At 44.0% G+C, this 17,179-nt stretch overlaps 1 protein-coding gene across 5 annotated transcripts in view; it reads left to right on the top strand.

The window, feature by feature from the left end:
- The first annotated feature begins 4,805 nt into the window (after positions 1 to 4,805).
- Positions 4,806 to 17,179, top strand: part of PMVK (phosphomevalonate kinase) — a 99,345-nt gene continuing 86,971 nt past the window's right edge. For 2 of the 5 annotated variants that reach the window (XM_069078020.1, XM_069078019.1), the window contains exons 1-3: positions 4,806 to 4,992; positions 8,730 to 8,793; positions 13,884 to 14,036. In XM_069078020.1, coding sequence (XP_068934121.1) covers positions 4,898 to 4,992; positions 8,730 to 8,793; positions 13,884 to 14,036 — 312 coding nt within the window. In that variant the 5' untranslated portion in view covers positions 4,806 to 4,897. The remainder of the gene's footprint in view (positions 4,993 to 8,729; positions 8,794 to 13,883; positions 14,037 to 17,179) is intronic. The other 3 variants (XM_069078021.1, XM_069078018.1, XM_069078022.1) reach the window with 3 other exon arrangements.

The raw sequence follows: 17,179 nt of genomic DNA, 5'->3' as shown, positions 1-17,179 counted from the left end.
CTATTTTAGAATAATGGCTCTCATTTACATAGCATTTTATATTTTGCAAAATACTTTCCTCATAATAATTCAGTGAAGCAAGTAAGATAAGTACACCCCACTAGAAGAGTGGCAATATTCCAAATTTACTTGTATGTTGTCTATAGAAAGGTATTATGTCCCTGTATTAATTATCCAGCTAGGGAGCTTTACATTGTCTACCAGGTAATACTTTCCAGGAGCCATCATTCCATTAGCCATTCCAATTCTTCTCCATTTCTCTCAGCATGTGTAATATAGCCCCCTTAAAATGGTTTTGGTATCCCCACCAGTGAGCAGTAGGTGCTAAACTTACAGATGCTTAGACCACCCTCCTCATCCTCCCATCCCTGACTAACTTCACCTGTCTTCAAGTAACAAGAGAGATTTGGAAGGGGACGCTATGGAATTTTGCTTAAAATAAAAACAATGTGAAATCTACAGCTCATACATCATTCTAGCACCCCTACCCTGCATCTGGAATTTCCTCTGTCACAGAAACCCATAATCACAGGATCCGGTCACTCAATATGCTGTGGCCACAGAGTTTCCTGAACATAGTGAAAATGGAAAGAAACAAAGTTTAAACATTTTCCTACATGGAGTTATTTGCCTTTATCTATTTCTCTAAACAATTTGATAACACTCTAAGATCTTTGGGGTTCCAGGAGACAGTCTCAAACCATCTGTACCCACACAGATCATGGGCAGGATTAAGGAAAGAGTTTTCATGTCTGGGACTCCATCTCTGGGTTAGGGACTCTAAGGAAGAGAAGCAATGTGGGAAAGAATAGTCAGTCCCTCCAGTTCACCAGCTCATGAGATTGTCAATCCCTGCCGGTCCTCACCTTATTTTTGCTCCTGATGGGGCTCTATGTTCTTCTGATTTAGGGGATAGATGGTCACAGTCTGGCTTTTTTCTCCTCTAGACTCTCAGGCTGTCAAACCTCCCATTTCCAATCTCAACATCTCAGTGCAGTCAGTGCCTGGGACACCCCAACTCTCCACAGGGTAAACAGTTGGAAAAAGGTCCCTTCATCTATTGCATGAGTACATGCCTTCCCACTTTCCTGTCTTCTCTCGAGGCTTGTTGCCAGAGACCATCCAGTTTCCCTGCCCTCTCTTTGTGTCCCATAAAATATTAGGTGAAGTTTTGTTTTTGATGGTGATCATCTCACACGTTCTGCTCCAGTTGTCTCTCTCATTGGAATTGCACTGACTACGTGTATAAGGGAAGAGATTCCACTCCCACCCTAATTAATGTAATCACATTACATTACATCTGGCCTCTGCCCAGAATATGGTCCCAAAGTATCAAGTATGTGCTAAAGAATTTTCCTACAAGGCCACAACAATTAGGTTTTAATGTGTAAACAAAATTAATCTAGGCCTCACCACTGTAACGGGTAAAAATTCTTTTCCAATTGTGTCAAGAAGGAAACCGTGTAATTGAAAGAACTGGTCAAATCTCCTGGGTCTATATTTTACAACAAAATCCACAAACAGCAATTCATTCAGCAGTGTGGGAGTTCAGCATTCCAGGCTTGGGAGCTCTTGATATGGTGTACTTGTTGGCTTCTACAAAAGAGAAGAGCAGAAGGGGGATCCCAGTCCCCCCCCATTCCCCAGCCCGCTGTAGTCATCCCCCTCCTCCCCCTCTCCCCATGTCATCAGAGCAAAGGAGACAATACATCCAAGCAAGGAGCAGAGATACATTGACATAGCTAAAAAAATATAGTTGATACAGTTATTGGAAGGAAGAAGCTTCAGGGAATGGCCCCTTGTGATGGTGAAGAATGTTAGCTATGGATTCAAGAAAGAAGCTGACCCTGGGATTCCTTTTTGTATTTCTTCCTTGCTAGCAGAGCTGACCCCTGCTGCCTGTAGCAGACACACAATCTCTTCCCTTGATCTTTCCCATGACCTTTGGGGTGGGGTAAAGATTGACAAATGCTTCAGGACCATCCTGTTGTCACTCTAGGAGGGGACATTGAGAGGTTTGGAAACATAGTTGGGTGAAGCATTGGTGAAGGGAAATTTTTAATATATCTTCTTTGTAATTTCCCTGTTGAATATACTGTGTGGCTATAGAATGTTGATTGCCTATATATTATAAAGATAGAAGGTCAAGGTTGAGTTAGGACATTTCCCAGAAGCAGAGTGGGGGCTCTGGATGTATAAATATTACTATTTTTATGATCCTGAGTAATAGGCTGGAATTGAAAAAAAAACCAGTAAGAATTTTTTCTTGACAGGAAAAGCTGAAATCTCAATGAGACAGGACCACTGGCCTCTTTGCTTGTGTATAGTGTCTACCTGGTGGAGAGAACTATCTATACATACACATATACACATATATATATATATACATACATACACATATACATATGTATATATATGAACATACACATATACATAATATATTAATTAGAGTAAGGGAATAAGTATTTGTTATCTACTATGTGCTAAGAACTATGAACTTTACAAATTTTATGTCATTGGAATCCTCACAAAGTTCCTGTGAGATGGTTGTTATTCTCCCCATTTTATAGTTGAGGACACTGAAGCAAACAGAGGTTAAGTGACTTGCCCAGTGTCATACAGCTAGAAAGTGTTGGCTGGATTTGACCTCAGGTCTTCCTGACTCCAGGCCCTCCATTCTATTCATGACATGACTTAGCTATTTTATTTATTATATACTCTTTTGTTGGCAAATTAATTGTAAAGTGACACTGTTGTCTTGTGGGTTTGTGTGGGCTGCTGCTGCAGTATGTCTTGTAACCTGGATAACTACCAAGTGCTCATCCAGCCTAAAGCCAGTGTCATACCCATTTTACTGATGAGGAAAGTGAGGCTTAGGTAAGTGACTGGTCCATGATCACATAGCTAGTGAATGGTGAAGACAGAAATTGAACCTAGGGAGTTCTTTTCATTGTACCACCCTCACAAGAGGGATTTAACTTGGCCCCCAGAGGAAGAAATAGGAGTGACAGTTGGAAATTACAAAGAGAATTTACACAACTATCCTATCTCTTCCTCACTTCCTTTACCTTAAAAGGACCCTATAAGAAGGAAGACAGTAGAAAAATCTTGAGCACTTATTCCAATAGAATAAACACTCCTTGAGGCTGGGGACTACTTTAAAAAATTGTACTTAATCCTTGTTAATTTTTTTTCCTTCTGATCACATTCATTTCCTTAGCAAAGGTTTCCCCTGGGCACCTGGGGAGTCACAGAGTCCAGAGGTGGCCAGGGGCTGCTGAAGGAGTCCTTGTATGTGCAGAATGTGGGTAGTGGTATATTGGGGAGAAAAGGCAGACAGCACAGAATGTCTGGTTAGGAAAATTCTCCTCCCCAGCTGACACAAAAACCTTGGTTTCCTGGACATTACAGCCACAGACAGCTCTCTGGGATGAGCCTGGCAAACAGGAGAGGATACATGTTGATATCAGTACAGGTAAGTGAAAAGTTGGATCCGGGGGCATTTTCTGTGCCCTAGTGAACCATTCCAGTGCCTTCTTTCAGGTATAGCAGAGGAAGCAGAAAGGTAGAGGTCCAGGCAGAGGGGAAGGGAAGCTGGATAAGCCTACTATTCCCTTGCTTGTCATCATCTCCTAAGCCCCAGGCTGACGAATCTCCTACTCTCTGCTGGGGAGTTAAAGAGGGTCCAATCAGGGTGGCCTGATTGGAACATTAGGAAAGGTCTCCCAACCTCGTTCTGGAAGGCCAGTTCTCTGGGAGAGTTAGATCTTGTCTGTCTCCTGAAGGTGCTCTGTGTGGATAAAAACTAAAATGACTCCTGAACAGGGCGTCGTTTTTGGTTTGGGTTGAGCAATTTAAGATACCGGAGTAAGGATAGGTTTTCTCATGTCCCTAGCATCCTATTTCTATCCCATTTCAAATGCTTTAGGAATGAATGACATGTTGAATTGAGTTCCCTAGAACGCTTATTTCCCCTTTCACGGAGTGACTTTTGACTTTTTACGTCCATGAAATAGGTCAGGTGTGTGAGGTTCAAAAAAGGCTCTTTGGCTAATCCACAGGCTAGCAGTGTGACCGTAGACAAGTCACTTGGCCTCAGTTCCCCACTCTGTCCAACAGACATAATAATGCTTGAATTATTATTCAGTGTTCCCAGAGTCAAGGAAAGCGCTTTCCAAACCTTAGTTTGTTCCTAAGGTCCCGTATTTTTGGAGAGTCTGTTTACCATCCAATAGCACAGAACAGACAAAATCCCTCCCCAAACCTGATGTTTAGAGTATATACGCTCCTCCCTCCATCCGCCTCTTTGGTAAATCAGTATCCTCTCTGGAATGAACCATTTATTTTATAGGGGAGATTTAACTTTGTCTCAGTATTTTGGTGTTAAGACTCCAATAATGACAAAGTTTCTAAAAAAACACCTCAAGTTGTCATTATAATTCAATATTTTTAAGGTATATATAGAACTTTAAAGAGGGGCAAATTAAAATTCACTTCCGGAAGTTTTTATATACTTCCCTTCGGATCAAATGAGAATGCTCATCCGCCCCTCTTCCGACAAAGGAGGCGGAGTCGGGGAAGTGGAGTGTTCCAGGGCGGGGTTGGATTGGCCCAAGGGAGAAAGGGTGGGGGGAGTATTTTGAGGAGAAGGCTTTCGGCGGTGATAATATCTTTCGCTTCCTCATGAACTAATTCTATTTTCTCTGTTTAGTGAATATATACGTTTGGGAGCCTAGGAGCCTATGCAGTTTCAGACAAAAAGAGAAAGGAATCTCTCCTTTATTCCTTCCCCCTCGCCGATTGGTTGCGTCTCTTTCTCCCCACGTGTTCTGAACCTGGGGTAGGCGGGTCTGGACAGTCTACCTGGTCCTGGGCTGGTTAGGGACTGGGGGTTGCCATGGTTCCAAGGGTCGAAACCCCGCGGCTGGTGCTCCTGTTTAGCGGCAAGAGGAAGTCCGGGAAGGACTTCGTGACGGATGAATTGCGGAACAGGTAGTCAGCAGGGGTGGGTGGAAGAGGTGTCAAATTTAGGACAGGTGCAGGGTCTACTTGGGGAGGGGATTCTTGGTGTCTCTTGCTGGGTCGGTGGAGGTGGGTTGAGGGTTCATTGCCAAGTAAGTAATGCTTTGTTTGTCAGAGACCGTCTCTCTTATACATAAGTTCCTTGCGGGCAGGAATGCGTTTTTTGTTTTTGTTTTTTTATTTTTTGGTCTCCGGATCTCCAGCACGTTGTGACTTGCACATAGTAGGGTCTTATAATCAATGCTTGCTTCAAATAAATTCCTTTGTTGGTTGAGCCTTTTTTGTTTTTCTTACTGTTGCCACTGTCAGTTCCTATGCCCTCAGCCCCTCTATCTGACCACCAGAGAAACCTCCCATAAAATAACGACAGTGAGATGAAGCAAACCACTACTGCCATTGTATCTGACAGCGTATGCACCGTTCTGCACATGTAGTCCACAACCTCTCTACAGATCAGAAGTTAGTGTGCGTTATTGTTGGCACCTGGAACCAGTCTTTGAAATCTTTCTTAATCAGTGCTTATTGAATTGAATGAAATCAGGCTGTAGGCCCCAAAGAAATGAGTTTGAAGTGGAGTTACCCTAAACAGACAAAGGGTTTAGTCTTTTTGGATCATAGGATTTAGAGCTGGAAGGGACCATAGAGATCAATGCCTCATTTACTCTTCTCTTTGTAACTTATTGAGAAATCTAGGCCCATTTAAATGGAGTGACTTGCTTAGTATCACACTGGGATTGAGTGGCAGAGCTGGGATTAGAACCTAGGGCTTCTGACTCCAAATTCAGCTAGGTTCTTTGCTCTATACCAGCCATGTCAGAGTTGAAAGAAAGTTGACATTAATCTTTATGTAAGGATCCCTGTGGGGTACATACTGACTCAGTTTTAAAATGTAATGTAATCTATGTTTTATTGTATTTTTATTTATTTTGTTGAATATTTTCCAATTACATTTTAATTTGATTGAGGCAGCAGTTGTTAGTGTTGGGCTTCAAGTTTGATATCAGCATCCATACAACACTAGCATCTTCTCCCACTTCTCCCCCTTTTTCTTGAAGCCTGCTGGGTGATGCAATTTAATAGAGTGCTTGACCTGGAAGATATGTGTTCAAATCCTGCCTCAGACACTTAAGTAGCTATATGATGATGCTGGACAAGTCATTTAACTTCTATGCTCAGTTTCCTCATCTGTAAAATGGGGATAATAGTACCTACTTCATAGGTTGTTGTGAGTATCAAATGCCATAATATATGTAAGGTACTTTGCAAACTTAAAATGGAAAATCAGTGCCATTAGAGTTATTATTTTAAACATCTTGATTAACTTTTAAGAAGGGTATACCTATTAGAGCTGAGGAATAGGAACCTGGGGAATAGGTTCAGGGCTACAGGGACAGGAGACAGGATGTCTTTTTGAAAGGCAGGGTTGGTGGAAATGCCTTAGGTGGACTGCTTAATGCTGAAGGGATTTGGGTTTTGGGGAGAGCCATGGTTAGCGCTCTGTAACTCAATGTTCAGCCCCTCCCATGGCACACTCTCAACTTTCCTCTAGCCAGAGCATTCTCAGCCATAAAATCACTGAGCTCCACAACCATGCTTCTTGTTGGGCAGGGACCTATTTCTTTTTAGTCTGGTGCCCAAAGAACAATAATAAATGCTCCATGAATTGAAATGACTTCTCATCCCTGTGTGCAGAGGGTGTGTGTGTGTGTGTGCATGCATGTATACACACATATACATACATATATACACATATATACAAATATTTTATGTATAACTATATAAATATAGTATGTACATGTATATATATATGTGATGTAGCTATAGATAGATAGGTACAGTTGAATCTGTGATTACCATCTACCTGGGAAACTTCTGGTATGGAAACTTCCTCCATCCATGCATATCTCATGCATATCTGTAACTCAAATTCTTTATTAGTGTGTTGCCTGGGGCACTGAGTCATTAAGGGATTTACCTCTGGTCACCCAGGGAATATGTTTCCCTGGTAGGACTTGGTAGATCTTCCTGACTCCTTTGGAAGCCCTTTAGATACACACTGCCATGGGTCACTCATTCTTAAAGTGTTTCTTGATTCCTTGATTCCTTTTGGAGTTGTTGAAGGAAAGATTCATGCTTTGGTTAGGACTGTAATAGAGCAGCTAAGTGGTGCAGTGGTTGGAGGCACCAGCCCAGGCCAATCAGAAGGACCTGAGTTCAAAGCTGCCTCAGACACTTACTTGCTGTATGACCCTGGGCAAGTCACTTGGCATTGTTTACCTCAGTTTCCCCATCTGTAAAATGAGCTGGAGAAGGAAATGGCAAACCACGCCAGTGTCTTTGCCAAGAAAACCCCAAACGGGGTCATAGAGAGTCAGAAATGACTGAGATGATTCAATAACAACAACAAAGGAGTTGGACTAGGTGGATTAGGCAGTCTTTTCCACCTCTGGGATTCCAGGATTTCACCCCCCCTTCCAGGCTTCTCTTCTTATATCTTTGATTTAAGCAGGTCTGAGATCCTGTTTTACAGATCTAAGGTCTGTTTCAATGTAAGCATCAGTCTTAAAAGTCACAGACTTTTGAGGCTGAAAGAGATCCTAAGAAGTTTCAGAGAATGTCCCAGTTGAAAGGGATCTAAGTCATCTAAGCCAGCCCTCTTTATTTTTTAGAGGAGAAAATGGAAGGGAAAGTAGGTTGCTCAGTCATTCCACAGTAAGCATTTATTAAGTGCCTTCTGTGTGCCAGGCTCTGCTGAATACTGGGGATCCAAAGAAAGGCAAATGGAGGAGCTCACACTCTAATGGGGAGACCGCAAATTAGAAGATAAATTGGAATTGATTAACAGAGGATTTGGGAGAGGATTCCTGTAGAAGGTGGGATTTGAAGGACACTTGGGGGCTGAGATGAGGAAGAACATTTCAGGTATGGAGTGGGAGCAGAGAGACGGAGTGGCTTGTTCGTGGAGCAGCTAGGAGGCCGCGGGCCGCGGTCACTGGATCGCGGAGTGCTTGGAGAGTCAGAAGACTAGAAGGGCGGGGGTTGGGGTGGCGGTGGGGAAGAGGTTAGGAAGGGCTTTGAGCACACCGAAAGAGGCTTTTGTCTTTGATTTTGGAGGTGAGAGGGAGCCACTAGTGTTTCTTGAGTAAGAGGGGATGACGTGATAAGACCTGCCGTTTAGGAAAATGACTTTGTTGCTGGATTGGAGTGAGGAAGGATTTGACGGGGGCAGCCCTGCCAGCAAGACTATTGCGAAGTCCAGGCATGAGGCAAGGAGGCCCTGCCCTAGGGTGGCCTCAGAACCCCTCCTTCCCTATCCAGTACACTAGGTACATACAGGTCATCTCTTTGAGGCAGGGAGCCCCCTGTTTTGATGAGTGAATTCTTAGAAAAACATATTTCGTAGCTTCCCATGGTGACTTATTTTGAACAGCTCTCACCAGCAGGACATTTTTCCTTTTCTCCAGCCTGAATTCCTTGTGCTGCTGAGGTAGCTGGTGGAGTCACAGGCTCTTCAGGTTGTGGGAAAAGTCTAATGAGTGTCTCTTGCAAGGGTAACTCAGTCCTACCAGAGGGGAGTGGTAGGTGCTGGGCAGTCCTGATTATACAAGTGTTGACTTGAAAGGTGAGCAGAATACTGGGTGGGGAGATACAGGTCTAAGTGAGCTAACCCAATTCTGGCCTTGGGGGGGTATCTTCCCTTCCTGCAGGCTGGGGACGCATGTGTGTGCTGTGCTTCGGCTCTCTGGACCCCTCAAGGAGCAGTATGCCCAGGTAAGTCATGGTATAGCCAAATCTGCTGCTCCCCCAACTTTTCCAGCTCAGCTTGGTAATTAATGCTTTTCTGCAGGTAAGCTGTAACATGTCTTTCATCCCAGGCTGGCTCCTGCCTGCCCTAGCTCACTTCTGGGCTCCACTTTTGTTAGGTGGTATGCCTTCAGGCAGGACAGGCTTTTAAGTCAAATTAGCAACCTTTTAGCAAGCTCTTTCTGTGTGCCACACATTGTACTAAGACCGAGTGAGACAGAAAGACGGTCTCTGCTCTCAAGGAGCCTTTATTTAATGGAGAAAAGACAATACGCAAAAGGTAGCTGGGAAGGGACACATGGTGGAGTAAGCCTGGAGAGTAAGGGGTGAGGACCAGAGAGGAATGATGCCTTACTCTCCTACTCACAAAATTCTAGTGGTTTCCTATTTCTTCCCCATCCCTTGAGTGAATATAAGCTTCCTGGGGGCAGGGACAACTTCATTTTTGTTTTTGTGCCTTGCCTACCATCTGGCATACAGTAGGCACCTAATTAATGCTCTCTGAATTGAATTATCTCTCATTGCTCTGAGGGATTATTCAGAGTTCCCCAAGCATACCCTGTACTTTCCTGCCCCCATGCCTTTGCTTACTCTATTGTCCTTCTCCAGGTCTTTGCCTGTCAGAGTCCAATCCCTCCTCCAAGGCCCGGCTTAAATATCACCTCTTTCACAAGGCCTTCCTTGGCCTTTCTCTACTCAGCCTAAAGTAAATAACTCTTTTTTCAAAAGAACACCTTGTTTGTCCCTTTCTGGTGGCAGTTATCATGGGCTAACTTATTTATGGAAAAGACAAATGGTAGATCTTACATCTTCTATTGGATTGTAAGCTCCTTGGTGGCAGCCCCACAGGCTTCCTTCAGGGCTCATAAAGGTTTGTCGCATGAATGTCATTTTGGAGCAATGGGCAGTGCCTGACCATCTGCCCAAGCTCAGTCACGGTGTTTGAAATGCCATCTTTGGAGATCTGTTAATAGAATTATGCACTGGAAGGGACCTTGGTGGGGGGGAGGGTGTCAACTCAAGTCTCTCCTTTCCCTAGCCCATCCTCCACTCAGCACCCAAAGTGATTTTCCTAAAGCACAGGCCCAGCCATGTCATCCACTGGCTCCAGTGGCTCCCCCTTTCCTCTGGGATCAAATATAAACTCTGGCACTTAACACCCTTTATCATCTGGCTCCAGACCATCTCTCTGGCCTTGTTATGTAGTATTGCCCTTTACTCATTACACAGACCAGTTTAATTGATCTTCCTGCTTTCCCTCCCAAAAGTCTCATCTCGCATCTCTGCACTTTTGCCTTGGCTGTTGCCCATGGCTCAAATGTACTTATTCTTTTTTCAACTCTGCCTCTTAGTTTCTAGTTTCCTTCAAAGCTCGATCCAGGTGCCACCTTCTATATAAGACTTTTCTTGGATTCTCTAGGGCCTCCCTGACCACATTACCTTGTATTCATTTTGTATATAGCTATAGACTATTAGAGAGCATTTATATACAGCTTTAAGATTTGCAAAGTGCTTTACAATTATTATCTAATTTGATTCTGGCAATTATTATCCCTGTAATGTTGTTATTTAGTCATGTCTGACTCTTCATGACCCCATTTGGGGTTTTCCTGGCAAAGATACTGGAGCAATTTGCCATTTCCTTCTCAGCTCATTTTGCAGATGAGGAAACTGAGGCAAACAGGGTTAAGTGATTTGCCCAGGGTCACACAGTTAGTCAGTGTATGAGGCTGGATTTCAACTCAGGTCTTCCTGACTCCAGGTCCAGTATTTTATCCAGTGGTCCACCTGACTGCTTCTATTTTACAAAGGGGGAAACTGAAGCTGAGAGAGGTTAAGTAACTTGTCCAGGATCACACAGCTAGTAAGTGTCAGAGTCAGGATTCAAAAACAGGTCTTCTAGGTCTAGCACTGTATCCACCATGCCACCCAGCTGGCTTCAAGAAAAAGGGGGAAAAAAGGGGCTGGTCTAGTACTCATCCACCAAAGCTCATTGGTTTAAAAATACACTAAAAATTTTGGGGGAGTCCTGGATATGTGTGTGTAAGCATGCACACATACATATGTAAGGACACTTGCATGGGCCTATGCATGTATTTACAAATATGTATGTGCCTGTATACACAGGTGTATATATGCACACAGTATATAAGCATGTACACAATGCATACATTTATATGTGTATCCTGCATACATGTGTATACACATGTGTAAAATGTGTGTGTGTGCTCACGTATAAAATCTGTGAGTGGGTATTTGTATCTAAATGTTTGTTAATGCATGGATTGATTGATCTGGGCTAACTTACTGGTCATTGGTGACTACCCAACCTCTGAATCTTCCTGATGTCATGGTCCTCTTTGAGAATGAAAGACAAATAACAATTAAATACATGAAGTGGTTGGGTAGGCAATTAGGTGACTCAGTGTATAGAGTGCTGGGCTTGGCATCAGGAAGACCTGAGTTCAAATCAGGCCTCAGACACTCACTAGCTGTGTGACCCTGGGCAAGTCACTTAACCCTGTTTATCTCAGTGTCTTCATCTGTAAAGTGAGCTGGGGAAGGAAATGGTAAATCACTCCAGTCTCTTTGCCAAGAAAACCCCACAGGGGGTCATGAAGAATTGGATATGATTGAGATGACTGAACAGCAACAAAGGATAAGGAGGATGCTGGTTAGCTTTCCCTCTAGCCCACCCCACAGAGGGCAGCTCTGTTTATTGGAATGCTTTTGTCTCCTGCTAAGGAACTTGCCCCTTCAGAGCTTCCCCTGTTGGCTCCATGATGATCTAGAGCAACAAGGAGCAAGTTTTTCTCGGGGTCTTGAGCCATTTCTCATGTTCCCTGCTGTTTTCTCCAGGCTGAGTGTGCTGGGTCATAGAGTCAGACCTAGAGGAGCTGGCAGGGGCCTGGGAGCCATGTGCCCTGACCCCCCTCAGGCTACAGAGGACAAGTCTGCAGCTCTGAGATGAAGGATGCACTTGCCTCCTCTCCCCATCCCTCAGTGACTGAGGACCAGAGTCAGGCTCAAACCCAGCCCTTCAGCCCCTCACGTGATGTGATTTCCAGACCTCCACAGGCGCCATTGCCTTTTACATGTGCCGCAATTCTTCAGTTTCCTTTTTGAAACGTCCCCCTGGAATGGGACCTAGACTCCAGATGTGGTTTGATGAGCGCGCACCTAGAGCGAGTGGTGCGAAGGAAAGGGCATTGCCAGAGTCTTGATGCCAGTCCTGGTGATTACTTTCTGTGCATCCCTTTGCAAATGTAGTATGTGGTAGAGTGGGTACACACTATGGAGGCTTGTGATAGTGATGGCAATTGGAGATTCCCCTGTATTGGCTTTGTTTTCAAATTGATTGTGTTAAAACCCAGAGTTTGTTAATCCCACCTGTGGGATGGGCTTGTTGATGTGAAAAGAAAGTCCTGAACTGGGAGGAGCTGGTGATGTAGATTTGGAGAGACACTAGAGAGAGGCGGAAGATCTTTTTGGAAGCAGCACCTCGTGGAGAGAGAGAGACTAAGAGAACTGCTGGTGGCCGCTTTGAATTGCCCTGGACTTTTGAGACCTGCCCCCTGAGCTGCCAAGGACTGAGGAGACATGGCTGTTTTGCTGGTACTTTGTCTGTCTGTTTTGATGTTGTTTTGCCAGATTTGTCCACTGGTGAAAGACAGTCCTTTTGTTGAAGAAGTCCTGGAACCTGGCTGTTCGCTAAGAAGCCCTGAGACTGTCCTGCAGACAGAGAGTGAATACTGTCCACTGGTGAGGGACAGTACTGTTGTTGCAGGGGTCTGGAGACTGTCCTGCAGACAGAGTGAATACTGTCCACTGGTGAAGGACAGTGCTGTTGTTGCAGGGGTCTGGGAGCCTTTCTGTTGGTTCAGAAGCCCTGAAGAAGGATTTTCTTGTTGTATGTTTACAGAAATCCTGGGAGAGGGCTTTGCTAATGTGTTCAGGGGTTCTAGGACTGTTCTACAGACAGAGGATAAATTCATGAAGGGACTGGCAATGTATCTTATGGCCTTGCTAAGCCTTGTCTCCCCAGGAACTAAGATTGCTGAGAACTTGCCTCGTGTCAAGATGAAGAAAAGACCTCCATTTGGATATTAAGTGCTGTGTTTAAACTTGATGTAACTCTGGGGTAGATTCAATTGTGATCCAGGGGTGGGGAACTTTTGACCTTATGTTTGGAAACTAATCTCCATTTGAGAAGAGGGGTTTTGTGGTGGACTTAATTAAGGTATAGCCTAGGGGTGGAGTAGTATTTAGAACAGGGACTTTGTAATTGATTGAATGATTGGAAGATCCTGGGGTGGGGTAGTACTTGGAGATTATTTAATCACACTTAGTAAATGCTGTATTTGGAATGATGTCATGTTTTGATCTTCTCTGTTCTTGGTTTGTCACTGAATAAAATAGAGAGCACCTATGCTGGTATTTTGAACCTGGGAAGTTGCCTTCTTTTGGCATTACATTACAAGGCTGAAGACCTGGGTTCAAATTTTGCACCTGATGATTATGCTGTGTATGCTAGGCAAGTCACTTAACCTCTGTAACTCAGATTCCACATCTTTAAAATGGAAGAGTTGGACTAACTGACCTCTGAGGGGCCTTCAAGTTCCAGATAAATTCTCCTGATCCTTTTCAAGCCTCAGTGCCCCGACTTGTAACATAAGGACGACTTTGGAAGGCTTTCCATTCTCAGGCATCCCATGTTAAATTGCAAGAATCCTTGGAGTATAGCAGCATTTCAGGAAGGATCTGGGAGTCTTCAAGATTAGGGAAGGCCCCAAACATGAACTTTTCCTGTTCTGATGTTTTGTTGAGGCCTGGCCCTTTGTTCAGAGGAGGGAAACATTTCCAAAGTAATTGGGGAAGATTGATCACACAATATATGTGTTTAATTCACTCAGTGTATTCCCCAGACAAATGGAAATGGAAGGGAGTGCCCTCCCAGGGGTGGGAAGGGACAGGAATGATCACCCCTCATTACAGCTGAATCCCAGGAGGTAGAGGTGACCTCTTGGGGTGAATGCTTTTTACCATGTTTTGAGCAGGAACATGGACTAGACTTCCAGCGACTCCTGGATGCCAGCAGCTACAAAGAGACCTTTCGGCAGGACATGATCCGCTGGGGAGAGGAGAAGAGAAAGGCCGACCCAGGCTTCTTCTGCAGGAAGATTGTGGAGGGGGTCCCCCAGGCTATCTGGGTAAGGGCTATTGCAAAAGCAGTTTTTCTGAAGATTCTTTGGGGCTTGCAGTCCCGGCCTTGGCCCCTTCTCCTAACCCCTCCCTGCCCCACCTTGGGGTGCAGAATGTGGTTGAAAGTAGCCAATCCCTCCCAAGGCAGAAACTGCTTCTCTTCCTTCCTCTGGACCTCTCCCCCCTTCCTGCTCATGTACTTTCTACAGTGCCAGGACCCAGTTGGGCCACACACAGTTAAGTCTCTGGAGGGATTCACTGAACACTTTGCTGTATGAGGGGTATGAGACATGGTTCCTGTTGGTGAGGAGTTCACAGTCTAATAATAAAAATAATGATAAGCATTTATATAGGGCTTTAAGTGCTTTACATGTGTTATCTCATTTGATTCTCACAACTACTCTGTGAGGGAGGTACAGTTATTATCTCCATTTTACAGATGAGAAAACTAAGGCAGATGTTAATTGACTTGCCCAGGGTCACCCAGCAAGTAAGCATCTAGGCAGAATTCAAACTCAGGTAGATAATAATAAAAAATGTTCATTCGTCCAGTAGTGGCTGTCTCTCTATGACCTCCTGGGTCATAGCACCCCAGGCCCTTCTGTCCTCCACTACCTCTGGAAGTCTGTCCAAGCTCATGTTCCTTGCTTCAGTGACACCATCCATCCTCCTCAGCCTCTGCCCTCCCCTTTGTTGGCCTTCAGTCTTTCCCAACATCTGGGGAGTCCTGTCTTCTCACTCTGTGGCCAGGGTATTTAAGCTTCACCTTCAGTATTTGTCCTTCCAGTGACTAGTCTGAATTATAATAGCCTTCATTTACATAAGACTGTTAAGGTTTCCAAGGCCCTTCACATAAGTTACTTCACTTGATCCTTATCGAAGCTCTGTGAGGTGGGAGCTATTGTGAGCCCCATTTTAACTGACAAGGAAAGGAAGATTGAGAGGGGTTAAATGAGGTTAAGTTTCTTTAAAGGTTCATTTTAAAAAATTAGATTGCATTAGTTCTCTCTTTATAGAATTCTTTGTTCTAGACACAGTCCTTGGCAGTGTGGCCCATCGGGGCCAGACACATTTACCTGTCAAAGAGGGTGAACAGAATCTACTTGAGTGACAGTGGGCTATTTATGAAATCCACCTTGAACCCAGGACTTGTCTTTTATTCACTATTACATGCTTCTCCTTCAGCTGAGCAGGGACTTCAGAAAAGAGAATGTGGGCTGGGGACAGAGTTGGGAACAGATTATAGAATCATAGATCAAAACCTTTCAGGACCCTCAGAGGCCATACTTTTTTTTTGGAGGGGGGAAGGCAGGGCAATTGGGGTTAAGTGACTTGCCCAAAGTCACATGGCTAGTAAGTGTTAAGTGTCTGAGCCCGAATTTGAACTCAGGTCTTCCTGACTCCAGGGCTGGTGCTCTATTCACTGTGCCACCTAGCCTCCCCCTCAGAGGCCATCTTATCTAACCCTCTCTTTTAATATATAAGGACACTGAGCACAGGGAGGTTAAACAGCTTTCACGATTACACATCTGCTAAATGGTGGAGGAAAGATTTGAATCTGTGCCCTCTGACTCCAGAATCAGTGGTTTTTTTCTTCTGTACCAGAAGGTCCCAGGCCTTGCCTAATTTCTGGGACTTAGGTCCTTCCTTTTGAAAAACAACAGGAAAATAATGATTCCATGTTATAATGGTTAGTTTTCTGGTCTGTAAATTCAGTTTGTTTGTGTGTGTGTGTGATTTTGTTGGCACAGGGAACTTTCAATGAAGAAACTCCTTCTACCAGTGCAGTTGGGCAGATTGACACAATGCCCTATGATCTTGGAGAGCTGCGGCATGAAGAAGTTTCCATGACTTGTTGAGGTTCATATAGCCAGGATGTGGCAGGAGCAGGACTTGAACTTAGATCTTTCCTGACACCACAGCTGGCTCTGTATTATACACACCATGGTGCTTTTCGTTGTACCCTGTCCTCTAAAACATGAATTTTTTAGATGTACTGACTAATACTAAACTAAGGGAGTTTAGCTGAGAAAGGGAAGTGAGATAACAGGGTAATGATATCTCTGGGGGACGGTCCTTTCAAGTGAATGCTTTTTAAGTATGGGGGAGACCCAAGGTAGGGAGAGAGTGAGGATGATAATGGGTTGATAATTGTTGATGATGGAATGGGATCAACGGTGCACAAACTGGGATTTGCCTTCTTAAAGGAGAAAGATCACCTTTCTGAGAGGGAGAGTTTATTCACTTTGAATTAGGAGAACGCTCATAATTTACATGGTTCTTTAAGACTTACAATGAAATTTCCTCAAATTTTCAAGGATGTTTAATTTTTTAATAAATTAATTTACTTTTAGTTTATAACATTCAGTTCCACAAGCTTTTGAGTTCCAAATTTTCTCCCCCTCCTTGGCGTCCCTCCCCCACCAAGGTGGCATGCGATCTCATATAGATTCTACATATACCTTCACATTAAGCATATTTTCACTTTAGTCCTGTTGTAAAGAAGAATTATAACCAATGGGAGGAACCATGAGAAAGAAGAAACAAAAAAGAAAAGAGAGAGCAAATAATTTGTTTCAATCTGCATTGACTCTGTAATTCTTTGGATGTGGATAGCTTTTTCCAACATGCATCTTTTTGGAGTTGTCTTGGAATCTTGTATTGCTGAGAGGAGCCCTGTCTATTAAAGTTAGTCATCCCAGATACAATGAGTCTGTAATTGTGTACAATGATCTGGTTCTGCTCCCCTCACTCAGCATCAGTTTGTAAGTCTTTCCAGGCTATGCTGAATTCCATCTGCTCCTCAGTTACATCCATATAACAAAGGATGTTTAATTTTGACCAAAACTCTCACATGGGCGGGTCAACCAATCAAATACCATTTATTAAACAACTCTCTGGTACAGAGCACTGTGTTAGGTGCTGGGAGACACATGGTTAAATAAGACATTCCCTACCCTCATGGAGCTTCTGTCTAATGTGGAAGAAGGCACATACACCCTGGGCACCTCTCTGTTCAGATCACGTCCAGAGTATTGTGCCCAGTTCTGGGCATGTTTCAGGAGTGACGTTAGAAAATGTCCCAAGGAGAAGGGTTGGGATGGAGAAGGAGCTAAAGACTGTGCTTTAGGAAGATCAGCTGAACTAGGGA

Source organism: Petaurus breviceps, unplaced genomic scaffold, assembly GCF_028583685.1.
Source record: "Petaurus breviceps papuanus isolate PSGF00001 unplaced genomic scaffold, PetGlider_PUasm1.0 91023, whole genome shotgun sequence".
NCBI lineage: Eukaryota > Metazoa > Chordata > Mammalia > Diprotodontia > Petauridae > Petaurus > Petaurus breviceps.
Note: the sequence above shows the minus strand (reverse complement) of the source record. Positions and strands in the feature narration are given on the sequence as shown.